Here is a 14,213-nt window from a genome sequence, read left to right as displayed (position 1 = left end):
CTTTGCAAATGATATAAAGTATTGACTGAGTTCATCTTTACATGTAAACTCTTAATTAAAAAATGTTTTTGAGAATCAATACAGCATCACAAAGCATTATATCGCAATATTTATTTTCTTACACCCTTAGGTCACAGCGGGTTGACTGTTTTCATGTCTACCTGTGACAATAATAGCATACAAGTTAAAAAATAGAGGGAATAATTGGAACAAATTTCACTTTTAATAGTTTTATTTTCAAATTATGTGCAATGTGAATTTCACAGTTGAGCTCAACCACCACTATAACCCGAAACCCAAAAACCGACAAACCAGCGAAAAAGAAAAGCATGAACACAATGGAATAGCACCCATTAAGTGATAACATGTAAATGACCAGAATGAGCTCGTGTGTTGCAGCCCAAGGCCTCTTTAACTGTTGAACATAGAAAGCAGTTTTGTAGCTTGTTGTATTACATGACTGGTGTTTGAAAACGTGATGATGTAGATCTGTAATGCTTAGTTTCGGTGAGATGTTACAAAGAAATACTACTGTACTACTGAGGGGAAAGAAAATCAAAAAAGGTATCACTCGTGCGGGTAATCATTTTTTCTCAACAGAGCAGGATTACTCTACCATAACTAAATAGGTAATTACATAAAAAGAAAGAAAAAAAAAACAGCCACTGGAGACAACAACAAAAAGAAAATCACATCTATTTTTTTTCAAGTTATAAAAGAAACTGAAGACAAGTTTAAAAAAAAAAAAACTGTGCAAGTACAGCAAACCTATAGTACAGTATATTACACATAACAAAAACATTTAAATACAGTACTGTGTATCAGTAGAAATCCTGAGAGTTCTCCGTTCCTGGTTCTCAAATGGCCGTCTGTAGACATGTGGATGAAGCTCAAACCTCCTCTCACACTGGATGAGGGCTGTTTTTGAGGGCATTGTTCAAGCCGGGGCCGATTAAACACGAGCTCCAAGTCAGTCAACAGTGGGATCTTCTCTTGGAGAAGTTACGTCATATCCTCAAGTCCTTACTGAGTGTGACTCTTCTGGTATTAATTTCCATGTAAATCTCTTAAGATGATTGCTATGTGGTTTTTCCGTGATAGAGGGGTAACTCTTCGTTTAAGATAAGATACAAGAGAAATGTGTAGTGCAAAGATGACACAGGAACCCGCATGAGGAAATTGACGGCACTGAAAAATGTCACACTTTCACAGGGAACGCCACTCGGCGGTGGTATTAATTCTTCTATACAAGATTGTCAACAAAAAAAAGAGAAAAAAGCAGCACCAACAATTTGTGTCCTCTGTGTGATGATGATGATGACGATGATGATGGCGCGTGAAGACGGATTCATGGCTGTGACTCGATGAATTAGCACACAACCCGAGCCACCCTCGCTTTGTTCATGTAGTCCGCTTGTTCGAGGGAGGGTGCTCCGTAAAGGTTCGCAGTGAAGGACTGCTGAAGTGGAGAGTGATTCAGTGCAACGCTGAGTAAGACTTTTCAGATATTCTTCATCAGGAGGAACAGTTTTTTGATTTCTGATGCCGCTTTTCTTTTTTTGAAGCCACAGGCACATTGGCAATCCCGAATGATCTGCACTAAATGACGCGTCACTTCAAGCCTGCACCCGTGCAACAGCCACACAATCATTGGAACTACCGTGATTTTCAACTAGCAGACACAAAACAAGTAATGCACTTTTACTAAGGTAATATAACGTAATATAGCCTGATCACAGTTCCATGACTTATTGCTACCACAAAATGTCCAGATCAACTATAACAAGACCTCAAATGCTTTTTTTTTTTTTGGCATTTAAGAGGAAGGCTCTTTCAACCTTTTTTTTCTAAATGATTATAATCCGACGTCGAAAAACAACAGAAGCTCAATGCTTAGCCGAGCTTTTCACACAGTTGCTTCATCAACACTACGGCCTGAAATGTCCCTTTTCTCCTAATCAAACATATCTGAAGTTTCTGAGGTAAGCCTGTTAGTTGGTCTGAACTTTCCACTTAGTGTTGCCACAAATTTGACTCCGTCCTTATTTCTCCAATGTGGAGAGTGAGTATTCTTTAACATTTCACTTAAGTTGTCTTCGCACGTGACACAAAAATGGACGCCAACTCAAAAGAGCGGGAGCCCCCAAATGCAACTGGAATCTCAAACAAAACAAAAAAAAACAAAACGTAGAAATAGCTCGGAAGCCACACATAGTGTATTGTTTGACACACTGACGCATGTGAAGGAAGAGGGGGGCCTTAACAATATCCATACGAGCTTCAAAAACACTAAATCACAAGCACACTTCAAATTACAAACTATAAAATAAGAGAATTGAGAACAGAAAAAAAACAAAAACACACACACACCTCAGAGCCAGCAACCTACTAATGAGCTATGGTACTCATCTTACCCGTATGAATATATAGTTTATATATTTATTTATATATATATTTATATAGATTTTTACTCTATGCTGACACGTAGCATCCATATCTCCAGAGGGCACTTTTATCTTACCAATACCCTCATTTGCATGCTTATCATTTGTAAAAATCCTTACCTATATGTATCTAAAACAAAAATAGAACAACATGGCTCAACAACAAGCAAAAAATAGGATAATTGCACTTATGATTCATTGTACTGTTTTGTTAAACAAGCATCAGTGTGGGTAGTTGGTGCTGTCTGGGAAGGAAAAAAATACTGCAATCTTTAAAAGCACCCCCATTTTGATCATGTTAAACCAAAGTTTGAACGACTTAAGACTTAACCAAAAAATGGTCCTTGTGGTGCAAACCCAAGGTAACACCAGGCACAAGGCAGGCAGGACCACACCACTCCCTCTGCCTCATAGATTGGGTTCACAAAAACCAGCTACCTCAAAGCACTTTCTGTAGACATTGTGGGTAAAGTTTGGCCACCACACATTCAAAATGACGACCCAAATCCCAGAGGCGATCGGGCGTCTCGTAGACTTTGGTCCATACGTCTGCCTCGTCGTCGTACTGGTAAAGGGAGTTCTTGCGGCTGGTGCGAAACACGTGCTCCTCCACCATGACCTGTGTGGCTCGTACAAACAGGTGCAGCTTTCCCTGCAGCAGCATGGCCTTTATGTACGGGCTTGTGGCTTGGTCAAAGGGCAGATCTTTCTTGCGGCTCCACGTGTTCTTCTCGATGTCGTAGACCTCCAGGGTGAAGGTGCGCTGGTGGTTCCTGCAGATGCCGGCGATGTAGTAGATGCAGTTCTTATGCAAGGCAGCCAGACCCTGACTCCGAGGGACACTCATCGGGGCTAGATGGCTCCAATAGTCCTTACGGGGGTCGAAGCAGAAGAAATATTCACCTGCAGGAAACAAAAAGAAATGTTATTTAGAGCTGTGGTCAACTGCTTTAACATATATCTTTGTAATGAATGAGAAATATGACATAGCACAATCATCTTCAGTCCACTGTAAAGATTGCATAGTTTCACTTAAGGTGCTTTCACATAAGGGACCCGGGCCCGGATCCGAGTACACACGACCCCAAAGCCCAGTTCGTTTGATTAGTGTGAGCGCTCCGAGAGTGCTCTGGAGTACAGTTCATGTGTACTCGGGCACGGTTCACATCAGGTGTGAAAGCCAACTGTACCAAAACACAGAAGTGGACTGCTATTTAACCCGAGTAACATAGCAGTTAGCGAGTAGTTTTGGAAGGGCAGGCTTTTTTCAACGCCGCCGGTCTCCTCCGAAATCTGTATATGCTCACCATCTCATCCTCTGAACTGTACGGCCGTGGGTGATAAAGCAGGAAGGCGGGCGAGAGGTTCCTTAAAATACAGACAATAGTAGGCGATGGGGTTGGGCAATGTTTGTTATTTTATTTTGCTAATTTAATGGTCAACCTCCGAAGAACGAGAGCCGCTCAGCGGGCAGAGAGAGAGAGAGTGAGACAGGCGGTGGGGGGGGGTAGATGACAACGGTTTTGGTGAAGTGTTTTCCGACGCTACGCCACGTGAACAGCTGATCTCAACACAAACAAATACACGTGGATGATGACGCAAGTGTACTCGTGTACAGAGCAACTTTATTGATGTGAAAGCTGAGCGGCGGGGGAGGGAGTGTGTGTGTGTGTGTGTGTGTGTGTGTGTGTGTGTGTGTGTGTGTGTGTGTGTGTGTGTGTGTGTGTGGGGGGGGGAACGAATCAATAGTACATTATGTGAAAACGCAGTAAAACCTGCAATAATTAATCAATTAGTTGTCAACTATTAAAACAATCACCGACCGTTTTGATAATCGATAAATTGGTTTGAGTATTTTTTTTTAAGAAAAAAAAAGTCAAAATTCTCTGATTCCAGCTTCTTAAATGTGAATATTTTCTGGTTTCTTTACTCCTCTATGACAGTAAACTGAATATCTTTGAGTTGTGGACAAAACAAGACATTTGAGGACGTCATCTTGGGTTTTGGGAAACATTTTATAGACCAAACAACTAATCGATTGATCAAAAAAATAATCAACAGATTAATCAACAATGAAAATAATCCTTAATTGCAGTCCTAGTTTCACTTAAGCAGCATTGACTCACCTTGGAGGACATAGATGCGGTCCTTGTACTCCACAGCGCTGTGAAACTCCATGGCCGCTGGCATGGGACTGACTGCTGTCCAACAGTTGTCCCTGGCATCATAGCACTCTACCGACTTTAATGCGTTTCGCCCATCACCTTCATATACTCGCCCCCCCAGTGCATAAAGCTTCCCACAGCAGAGCACAAGCCTGCAGCCTATCCTCGCTCTCAGCAGAGGTGCACGTGGAAGCCATCGGTTGCCTGCGTGTTCGTACTGCCAGAAGTCGCTCTCTGCCCGATGGTCTATGGACACCTCGCTGTTGCTCGGCCTGTAACCTCCAGCAATGTAGATGTCGTTCTCTGAGGACACCAAGATACCGACCTCCCGGAGATCATTGGGTGGTTTGCAGAGCTTGAACACCCTCCCCGTGGCTGTGTCCAGGCAAGGCACCGTCTGCTTCTTCCCTGAGTGTTTGTGAGCGGCGTCAAAGCAGATGACCATCTCAGAAGCAGTCATACCCAGGCGCTGTGGGCAACCATTGGTGCCAGTGAGGCGGGCTTTCACCTCATCAGGGTCCTTAGACAGGGATAGGGCACAAGCGAAGGGGGCAGGTATCCGACTGAGGAAGGCCTCATCCAGCAAGGGCAGACGGATGCATTCGGAGAAAACCTCGGCTAGGTGGGCCTCACGGCCAGACAGATCATGCTCCAGCCAGCGGATAATGCTCTCATAGACATGCTCTTCCTTCTCCACGTTGAGGTCGTCATTGTTCAAAATGCTGACCAACTGCTCCTTGGTCATCTGGAGGAACTCTTGCTCCCATGACACACACAAGAACTACCACAAAAACAAAATGTTTCAGTTTTTAGCAGCCAAGTACACAAAGAAAGCTCTGTAACAAGACCAGAATAAAACACTGTCTTTGAAAAAATATTGAATGAAAAGTGGAATATGGTAGCAGCAGAAATAATCATTAAATCACGACGCAAATAACTGTTTAAGGGCGGGTCCATTTGAGTTCTGTTCTGTTTTGTTTTTTTCATATTGAAACGCCCACTCAGCTGTTGCGAAAAGCAGTGAGGTAGGGTTCCAAAGTAAGTTAATCAATAAGGTTATGAATAATGTGAACGCTAGCATTAGCTGAGTCAAAGTTAGTTGTGCTAAGTTTGGAAACAACTGAAAGGGTTTGTTCTGTTTTTTGAAGTGGGGTTGTGAATGGAGTCTGGACTAGTTTTGAAGACGGCGATATAACTGCTTCAGATACTGTCGGAACGGGCTGTCCCAAAATCTGTCCTAATGACCTTCATTTTACAAAATATCTCCATCCACACTTCAATGCAAAAATGACTCCAAACGCTTGCTGTAATATTTACATGTCACCCCACAAGTAAGATCACTGAGGTCTCTTTACATGCATAAAGATGAAAGGGAGGTCATTCAGGTTTATGTCCATAGCCTTTCTGAGTGCTTCAAACCTCGCCTTCAATCACCATTCGGCCTCGACATGTTTAATGTGTTCCCTGCTTTGACCTCCTGTGACTGGAACATTTTTCAAATGTTAGGTAGTAATTAGTCCGAGCAGTGCTGACAAAACGTAAAAAAGCTGGTAGTCTGCCATCGTTCTTATTGTTTCTGGCACATGCATATTGCACATAGCAACAATGGGCATACGCAAAATGAGGAGAGGACGTCATCGTTTCCGAAACGCTCCGTTTTACACGTTACACGTCCACACAAACAGAGTAACTGGAGTTTTTAAAAAATCTGCACCATAGAAAACGTTTTCAAAAATATGCTTTTTTTGTGACCCAAAAATCTGTTTGCGTGTGGACGAGAGGCCAAAACGTAGAGGACAATATCCATTTATAAAAATATCTGTATACATGTGGACAGGGACTAAAACATACATACCTTGACCAAAATTTGAATATTCAGATGTGAATACATTTGATTACATAAGGAACACCACTGTGAAGCTACAGAATGATATAAAAACTTAAAAAACTCAAAAATAATGGACCCGCCCTTTAAGAAATCGATCCTGTGCTCATGTTAAACTGACCTTCTTACGGATGTAGTCCTGTGAGCTTTCCTTCAGCTCCTGATGTCCATAGGCATCAGCAAACATGTAGACCCCAATACAGTTCTGGGGGTCGAGTCTGCTGATCATGAACTGGGCACACTGGTCCTGCAAGGCAGGAATCTGGAAAATGCTGGCTGCAGTGAACAGGGCCTGGACATTAGACTCAGAGAGCGTGACCCTGGATGTGTAGGCATAGTCTAGGACGAGGTGCATGGATTCGGATTCCACCCCAACAATTCTGACCTCACGCTGGCTGCTCTCTGTAAGGCCACTGGTGAACATGGACCTGGCGGTGACAGAGGGAGAAAACACACAAATGTTATAACTATATTATTCAATTATCACAAAATTTGTAACATCCAACATTTCCCACCTAAAATATGGGCTGATTGCTGCAAGGACATTTCGGTGACACGAGAAAGTCTTGCCATGGTCCACTTCTACGACGATGTCTGTGAGCTGTGCTTCATCATACAAGGCTTTGAGCTGCTGAAGGAGGTTACAGGCATGAACAGCATCTACCCCGTTGAAGTTGGTGCTTGGAGGTGTCCCATTTTGTACTTGTAACAGCTTCCCTACCTCTGAACAACACAGTACAAAGAAAAAGAGAAAAACATCACCACAGCCCCTTTAGAAACATTGAGGACACGACAAAAAACACTGAAAGATTTGACCAGACTCCTGTAAATAAGACAAGTGATTTGATTAAGGGTCATAAAATTCTAACTGGTAAACAGTCATTCCTGTTGGCATTTTGAGACCCTTGATTCAATCATCTTTATATAGTTGTGCAGTCTAATGAAAACAGAAAAATAAACAGATTGATGATAGTGTGTCATAAGGCCCTGACACACCAAGCTGACAGTCGGCCCTCAGACAGTTAGGGGCAGTCAGTGAGCGTCCGTCGGCCTAGTTTTTTCGGTGGGTCCCGCACCGTCGGCTTTAGTCTGCCCGTGTCGAAGGCTTTTCGCCTGATTCAGAATGTTGTATCGGCGACGGCGCACGTTGTTGAGAGAAATCACTCTGATTGGCCGTTCAGCTTAAACGAAACAGTACAAACGAGTAAAGTCAAGAGGGAAAACACAGAAGGCTCTTCTCATTTTTCATCTTCATCTCATCTGATCGTTCCAAAACGTGGATATTTTCACAACAACATGGCCATCTGGAATGAAGCTAAGTGGTGATGTGAGAGTGGTGTGAAAATGGTCTGCAAATGCCGCCTTGTTTCATGTACGTATCATAACAACGGCTTCTATATCCACAGTCCTCTGTCTTCTAGTTTCCCCTTTTTGAATGACAAATACAGACTACTGCGACCTGCTGGTGCGGAGAGTTATTCATCTCACGCAGGCGCAGGACATACGTGCTAAGTGGCCTTCGACTATAGTCTTTGCGGTGTGTTTGAGTGCAACTTGTCGACCTTAAAAGGGACTGTTTGTAACTTTACACGTATGAATCAATCCGGGTCGGTGTCGCTCGCGTGTGGCTACGCTGTTCAGACTCAGACTACAACACAAACTACACGGAAGCACCAAAACCGCAAAGTTATATCTAGTGAAGCCCGTCTTGCAAAACAGTGTTGGCCGCGGTCGGAGGATGCGGTGAGACCGTAGCTTTGGTCTCCAGAGCCGGAGTCTCTGCTGTACTCTGCTCCTCTGCCTTCACTCACAGCTCACTCCACCTCATGTGCATGCGCGCACACTACACACTGCAGAAGAGTTAATTTAGCTCTGAGAACATCTAGTGAATGCACAGTGGACGTTTGTGCAAAAAATAAATGCTGCAGCTCCTCCAGACCAACAGAGGTTTCCTATGTCTTGTGAAGTGACGGGGCTCCGCAACGAGTTATGTTATCGTCTCTGACCGGGTAAGGGTGTCTCCCCTGTTTCCTACGGCCGCGGTCGGGAGGCTGAAGCAGGAAAAGCCAACACTAGGATCAGCATTGATTCATGGAGAGACCTTCGTCTGGTCAGCTAACATTACTGCCAAGCAGGTGAAATATAGAGTGATATTGTGGTTTTAGCTGACGTGTGTCATCTCACTGTTTTGACAGATGCTCACTCACATTCAGGTATCGCGTGCACACGGACGAGCGCAAGCAACAGGACACTGACTTTCATTGACTTAACGGCCACAGGTGTCGCTGTTACAACCAATTTCTGATTCTTACAAACAGTCCCTTTAAACAAAGGCGACGTGAGGTGACTTTCGTCAGCGCTAGTTCTCCGATGTCAGGTTGGTGTGTCTGGGGCTATAAATTATAACAGAACACAAGATGAGACAAATGGCAGAGTTTGAGATGACGCGATGCTGACAATTTAAGGTACTGACTATAGTGATTATAAATCTACACCATGCTGCAATACAGTCAAAAGGTGACAGAGACAGTGTGTTTTAACTGAGAAAGTATATATTCTGGTCTCAAAATAGATCCCAAAATCAATTTTCATTTAGGTATTACGATTGTGTATGAGCCAAGAGCATATTTGGTTTAGTTACATGGGCCTATACACTCGTGGATTCAGTTCCCCTATAGTAGTAGAGTCTGCATAGTAAACATGTTTTGTTGTTGGCAAGTTATACAAGTGTCAGCCCTACAGTCATGCCTTCTGTAATGTTTCACTGTTGTCTTTATATCCTCAGCTGCTACTGAACAAAAACTTTATCCCAACAAATACCTTGTGTTGTCCAAGGCTAACTCCTTGACAGGACAAAGGCTCGGGCGATGAGTGAATAGCAAAACTACAGTCTGTGCCAGGTGGTTAGTAGCTAGCTTTGCTAACTAACAACCTCACACACACTTCATGACTGCAGTAGCTGTGTGGCTGGGTGGCTACCTGAACTGAACTGAAAGGCAACTAGAAAAAAACATTTAATAGTTTAGAATGTTTGATTATCACGGAGAAACAGCAATGCTCACGTTAGCTAGCTGACAAGCAAGCGTAACCACAACCAATTTCTGATTCTTACAAACAGTCCCTTTAAACAAAGACGACGTGAGGTGACTTTTTTCACCGCTAGTTCTCTGATGTCAGGTTGGTGTGTCTGGGGCAATACATTTTAACAGAACACAAGATGAGACAAATGGCAGAATTTGAGATGACGCAACGCTGACAATTTAAAATACTGACTATAGTGATTATAAATCTACACCATGCAATCAAAAGGTTACAGAGACAGTGTGTTTTAACTGAGAAAGTATATATTCTGTTCTCAAAATAGATCCCAAAATCAATTTTCATTTAGGTATTATGATTTGCAGTGTGTATGAGCCAAGAGCATATTTGGTTTAGTTATATTAATGACTGTGAAAACTACAAAAACTCTCCTTTACTATTTTTTTCGACATATTAATGTGTCTAACTTTGGGTCAAAGTTGTCAGGTGGGGTCATGTTCTCTCTGACCAACCCAACATACATGGGGGCCTATACACTGGTGGATTCAGTTCCCCTATAGTAGTAAGAGTCTGCATAGTAAACATGTATTGTTGTTGGCAAGTTATACAAGTGTCAGCCCTACAGCCATGCCTTCTGTAATGTTTCACTGTTGTCTTTATATCCCTCAGTTGCTACTGAACAAAAACTTTTTCCCAACAAAATACCTCGTGTTGTCCGAGGCTAACTCCTTGACAGGACAAAGGCTCGGGCGATGAGTGAATAGCAAAACTACAGTCTGTGCCAGGTGGTTGGTAGCTAGCTTTGCTAACTAACAACCTCACACACACTTCATGACTGCAGTAGCTGTGTGACTGGGTGGCTACCTGAACTGAACTGAAAGGCAACTAGAAAAACCCATTTAATAGTTTATAATGTTTGATTATCACGGAGAAACAGCAATGCTCACGTTAGCTAGCTGACAAGCAAGCGTAACCACAGGTGTCGCTGTTGAAACCAATTTCTGATTCTTACAAACAGTCCCTTTAAACAAAGGCGACGTGAGGTGACTTTTGTCACCGCTAGTTCTCTGATATCAGGTTGGTGTGTCTGGGGCAATACATTTTAACAGAACACAAGATGAGACAAATGGCAGAATTTAAGATGACGCAACGCTGACAATTTAAAATACTGACTATAGTGATTATAAATCTACACCATGCAATCAAAAGGTTACAGAGACAGTGTGTTTTAACTGAGAAAGTATATATTCTGGTCTCAAAATCAATTTTCATTTAGGTATTATGATTTGCAGTGTGTATGAGCCAAGAGCATATTTGGTTTAGTTATATTAATTATATTAATGACTGTGAAAACTACAAAAACTCTCCTTTACTATTTCTTTCGACATATTAATGTTTCTAACTTTGGGTCAAAGTTGTCATGTGGGGTCATGTTCTCGCTGACCAACCCAACATACATGGGGGCCTATACACTGGTGGATTCAGTTCCCCTATAGTAGTAGAGTCTGCATAGTAAACATGTTTTGTTGTTGGCAAGTTATACAAGTGTCAGCCCTATAGCCATGCCTTCTATAATTTTTCACTGTTGTCTTTATATCCTCAGCTGCTACTGAACAAAAACTTTATCTCAACAAATAACTTGTGTTGTCCAAGGCTAACTCCTTGACAGGACAAAGGCTCGGGCGATGATGGAATAGCAAAACTACAGTCTGTGCCAGGTGGTTGGTAGCTAGCTTTGCTAACTAACAACCTCACACACACTTCATGACTGCAGTAGCTGTGTGGCTGGGTGGCTACCTGAACTGAACTGAAAGGCAACTAGAAAAAAACATTTAATAGTTTATAATGTTTGATTATCACGGAGAAACAGCAATGCTCACGTTAGCTAATTGACAAGCAAGCGTAACCACAGGTGTCGCTGTTACAACCAATTTCTGATTTTTACAAACAGTCCCTTTAAACAAAGGCGACGTGAAGTGACCTTTTTCACCGCTAGTTCTCTGATGTCAGGTTAGTGTGTCTGGGGCTATACATTATAACAGAACACAAGATGAGACAAATGGCAGAGTTTGAGATGACACAACGCTGACAATTTAAAATACTGACTATAGTGATTATAAATCTACACCATGCAATCAAAAGGTGACAGAGACAGTGTGTTTTAACTGAGAAAGTATATATTCTGGTCTCAAAATCAATTTTCATTTAGGTATTATGATTTGCAGTGTGTGTGAGCCAAGAGCATATTTGGTTTAGTTATATTAATTATATTAATGACTGTGAAAACTACAAAAACTCTCCTTTACTATTTCTAACTTTGGGTCAAAGTTGTCATGTGGGGTCATGTTCTCGCTGACCAACCCAACATACATGGGGGCCTATACACTGGTGGATTCAGTTCCCCTATAGTAGTAGAGTCTGCATAGTAAACATGTTTTGTTGTTGGCAAGTTATACAAGTGTCAGCCCTATAGCCATGCCTTCTGTAATTTTTCACTGTTGTCTTTATATCCTCAGCTGCTACTGAACAAAAACTTTATCTCAACAAATAACTTGTGTTGTCCAAGGCTAACTCCTTGACAGGACAAAGGCTCGGGCGATGATGGAATAGCAAAACTACAGTCTGTGCCAGGTGGTTGGTAGCTAGCTTTGCTAACTAACAACCTCACACACACTTCATGACTGCAGTAGCTGTGTGGCTGGGTGGCTACCTGAACTGAACTGAAAGGCAACTAGAAAAAAACATTTAATAGTTTATAATGTTTGATTATCACGGAGAAACAGCAATGCTCACGTTAGCTAATTGACAAGCAAGCGTAACCACAGGTGTCGCTGTTACAACCAATTTCTGATTTTTACAAACAGTCCCTTTAAACAAAGGCGACGTGAAGTGACCTTTTTCACCGCTAGTTCTCTGATGTCAGTTTAGTGTGTCTGGGGCTATACATTATAACAGAACACAAGATGAGACAAATGGCAGAGTTTGAGATGACACAACGCTGACAATTTAAAATACTGACTATAGTGATTATAAATCTACACCATGCACTCAAAAGGTGACAGAGACAGTGTGTTTTAACTAAGAAAGTATATATTCTGGTCTCAAAATAGATCCCAAAATCAATTTTCATTTAGGTATTATGATTTGCAGTGTGTATGAGCCAAAAGCATATTTGGTTTAGTTATATTAATTATATTAATGACTGTGAAAACTACAAAAACTTATCTCCTTTACTATTTTTTTCGACATATTAATGTGTCTAACTTTGGGTGAAAGTTGTCATGTGGGGTCATGTTCTCTCTGACCAACCCAACATACATGGGGGCCTATACACTGGTGGATTCAGCTCCCCTATAGTAGTAGTAGTCTGCATAGTAAACATGTTTTGTTGTTGGCAAGTTATACAAGTGTCAGCCCTACAGCCATGCCTTCTGTAATGTTTCACTGTTGTCTTTATATCCCTCAGCTGCTACTGAACAAAAACTTTTTCCTAACAAAATACCTCGTGTTGTCCAAGGCTAACTCCTTGACAGGACAAAGGCTCGGGCGATGAGTGAATAGCAAAACTACAGTCTGTGCCAGGTGGTTAGTAGCTAGCTTTGCTAACTAACAACCTCACACACACTTCATGACTGCAGTAGCTGTGTGGGGTGTCTAACTGAACTGAACTGAAAGGCAACTGGAAGAAATAACAGTTTATAATGTTTGATTATCACGGAAAACACCAATGCTCACCATAGCTAGCTGACAAGCAAGCGTAACTTTTAGCAGCTAGGTTACCAAGCTAATGTTAGCAGGCTTTCTTTGACACAAGATATAAAAGGAGATAAAAACTCAATCCTAACGTTTCAATGTTAGACAAACAGAAGAGTATTTTGTAGTAATATGTAGTGCATTAATAACAGATAACAGCATCTATAAGCATCACTTGTCTAACCTTTTTATCTCGTGTCATAAACAAGTGTTTACACAATCAGCTGTGTGGTGGCTAGGCTAAGCTAACCGGCCGAAAGTTAGCAGCTAACGTTAGCCACACAGCGAGGCTAACGATAAGCAACACTTTAGAGAGTCTTTTACAGCACTAACAGGTTTAAATGAGAATAAAACATGACAGCATTCGTTCTATTAGTATGTAATGAGATATTCTACGTTCATATAAACGCGCGAAATATAACTTTAAAAGGCGTAATTTACTACACAAAACAATGAAGATTTTGGTTGCTAACCTCCACTGGCAGCCATTCTCTCCCGTCTGACTGTCTATCTCGGGGCAGAACCAGAGAGACGTCACAGTGAGGGCACCGGAAACAAGGAACAGCCAATCATAAGAGGCGTAGCAGATCTGAGCAGCCAATCATAAGAGGCGCTACGGGTCTGAGCAGCCAATCACAAGAGGCGCAACGGATCTGAGCAGCCAATCATATTCCTCTCATCTGAAATAGGGGAGAAAAAAAAGTTGATAGCCTTGTATGGGCAATTTACTCACAGCAACAGGAATTACTCACTACACCCAAACTAAACAGGTGGAAACAGAGTAAGAAGTACAAAGAAAAATTGAAGCACTGAGTCAGGGGTCAGCAACCTGCGGCTCCCTGTGGATTTTTTTAAATGGAAATGAATAATTGTTTTTTTGTTTACATTTTTATTTATAATTGTTGTAGGTCTATAGTACAACGGAGT

At 42.0% G+C, this 14,213-nt stretch overlaps 1 protein-coding gene across 1 annotated transcript; it reads right to left on the bottom strand.

Annotated features, from left to right (window-relative positions):
- Positions 1–204: 204 nt before the first annotated feature.
- On the bottom strand, positions 205–13,775 carry kbtbd8 (kelch repeat and BTB (POZ) domain containing 8). The gene is made up of 5 exons (XM_037776044.1): positions 13,760–13,775; positions 7,010–7,217; positions 6,616–6,922; positions 4,571–5,390; positions 205–3,347 (listed from the first exon to the last, which is right to left on the bottom strand). The coding sequence occupies exons 1-5, from the start codon at positions 13,773–13,775 to the stop codon at positions 2,884–2,886; spliced, it is 1,815 nt and encodes a 604-aa protein (XP_037631972.1). The 3' UTR covers positions 205–2,883.
- Positions 13,776–14,213: the final 438 nt, after the last annotated feature.

Source organism: Sebastes umbrosus, chromosome 1, assembly GCF_015220745.1.
Source record: "Sebastes umbrosus isolate fSebUmb1 chromosome 1, fSebUmb1.pri, whole genome shotgun sequence".
NCBI classification, from domain to species: domain Eukaryota; kingdom Metazoa; phylum Chordata; class Actinopteri; order Perciformes; family Sebastidae; genus Sebastes; species Sebastes umbrosus.
This window is presented reverse-complemented; position numbering and strand designations above follow the sequence as displayed.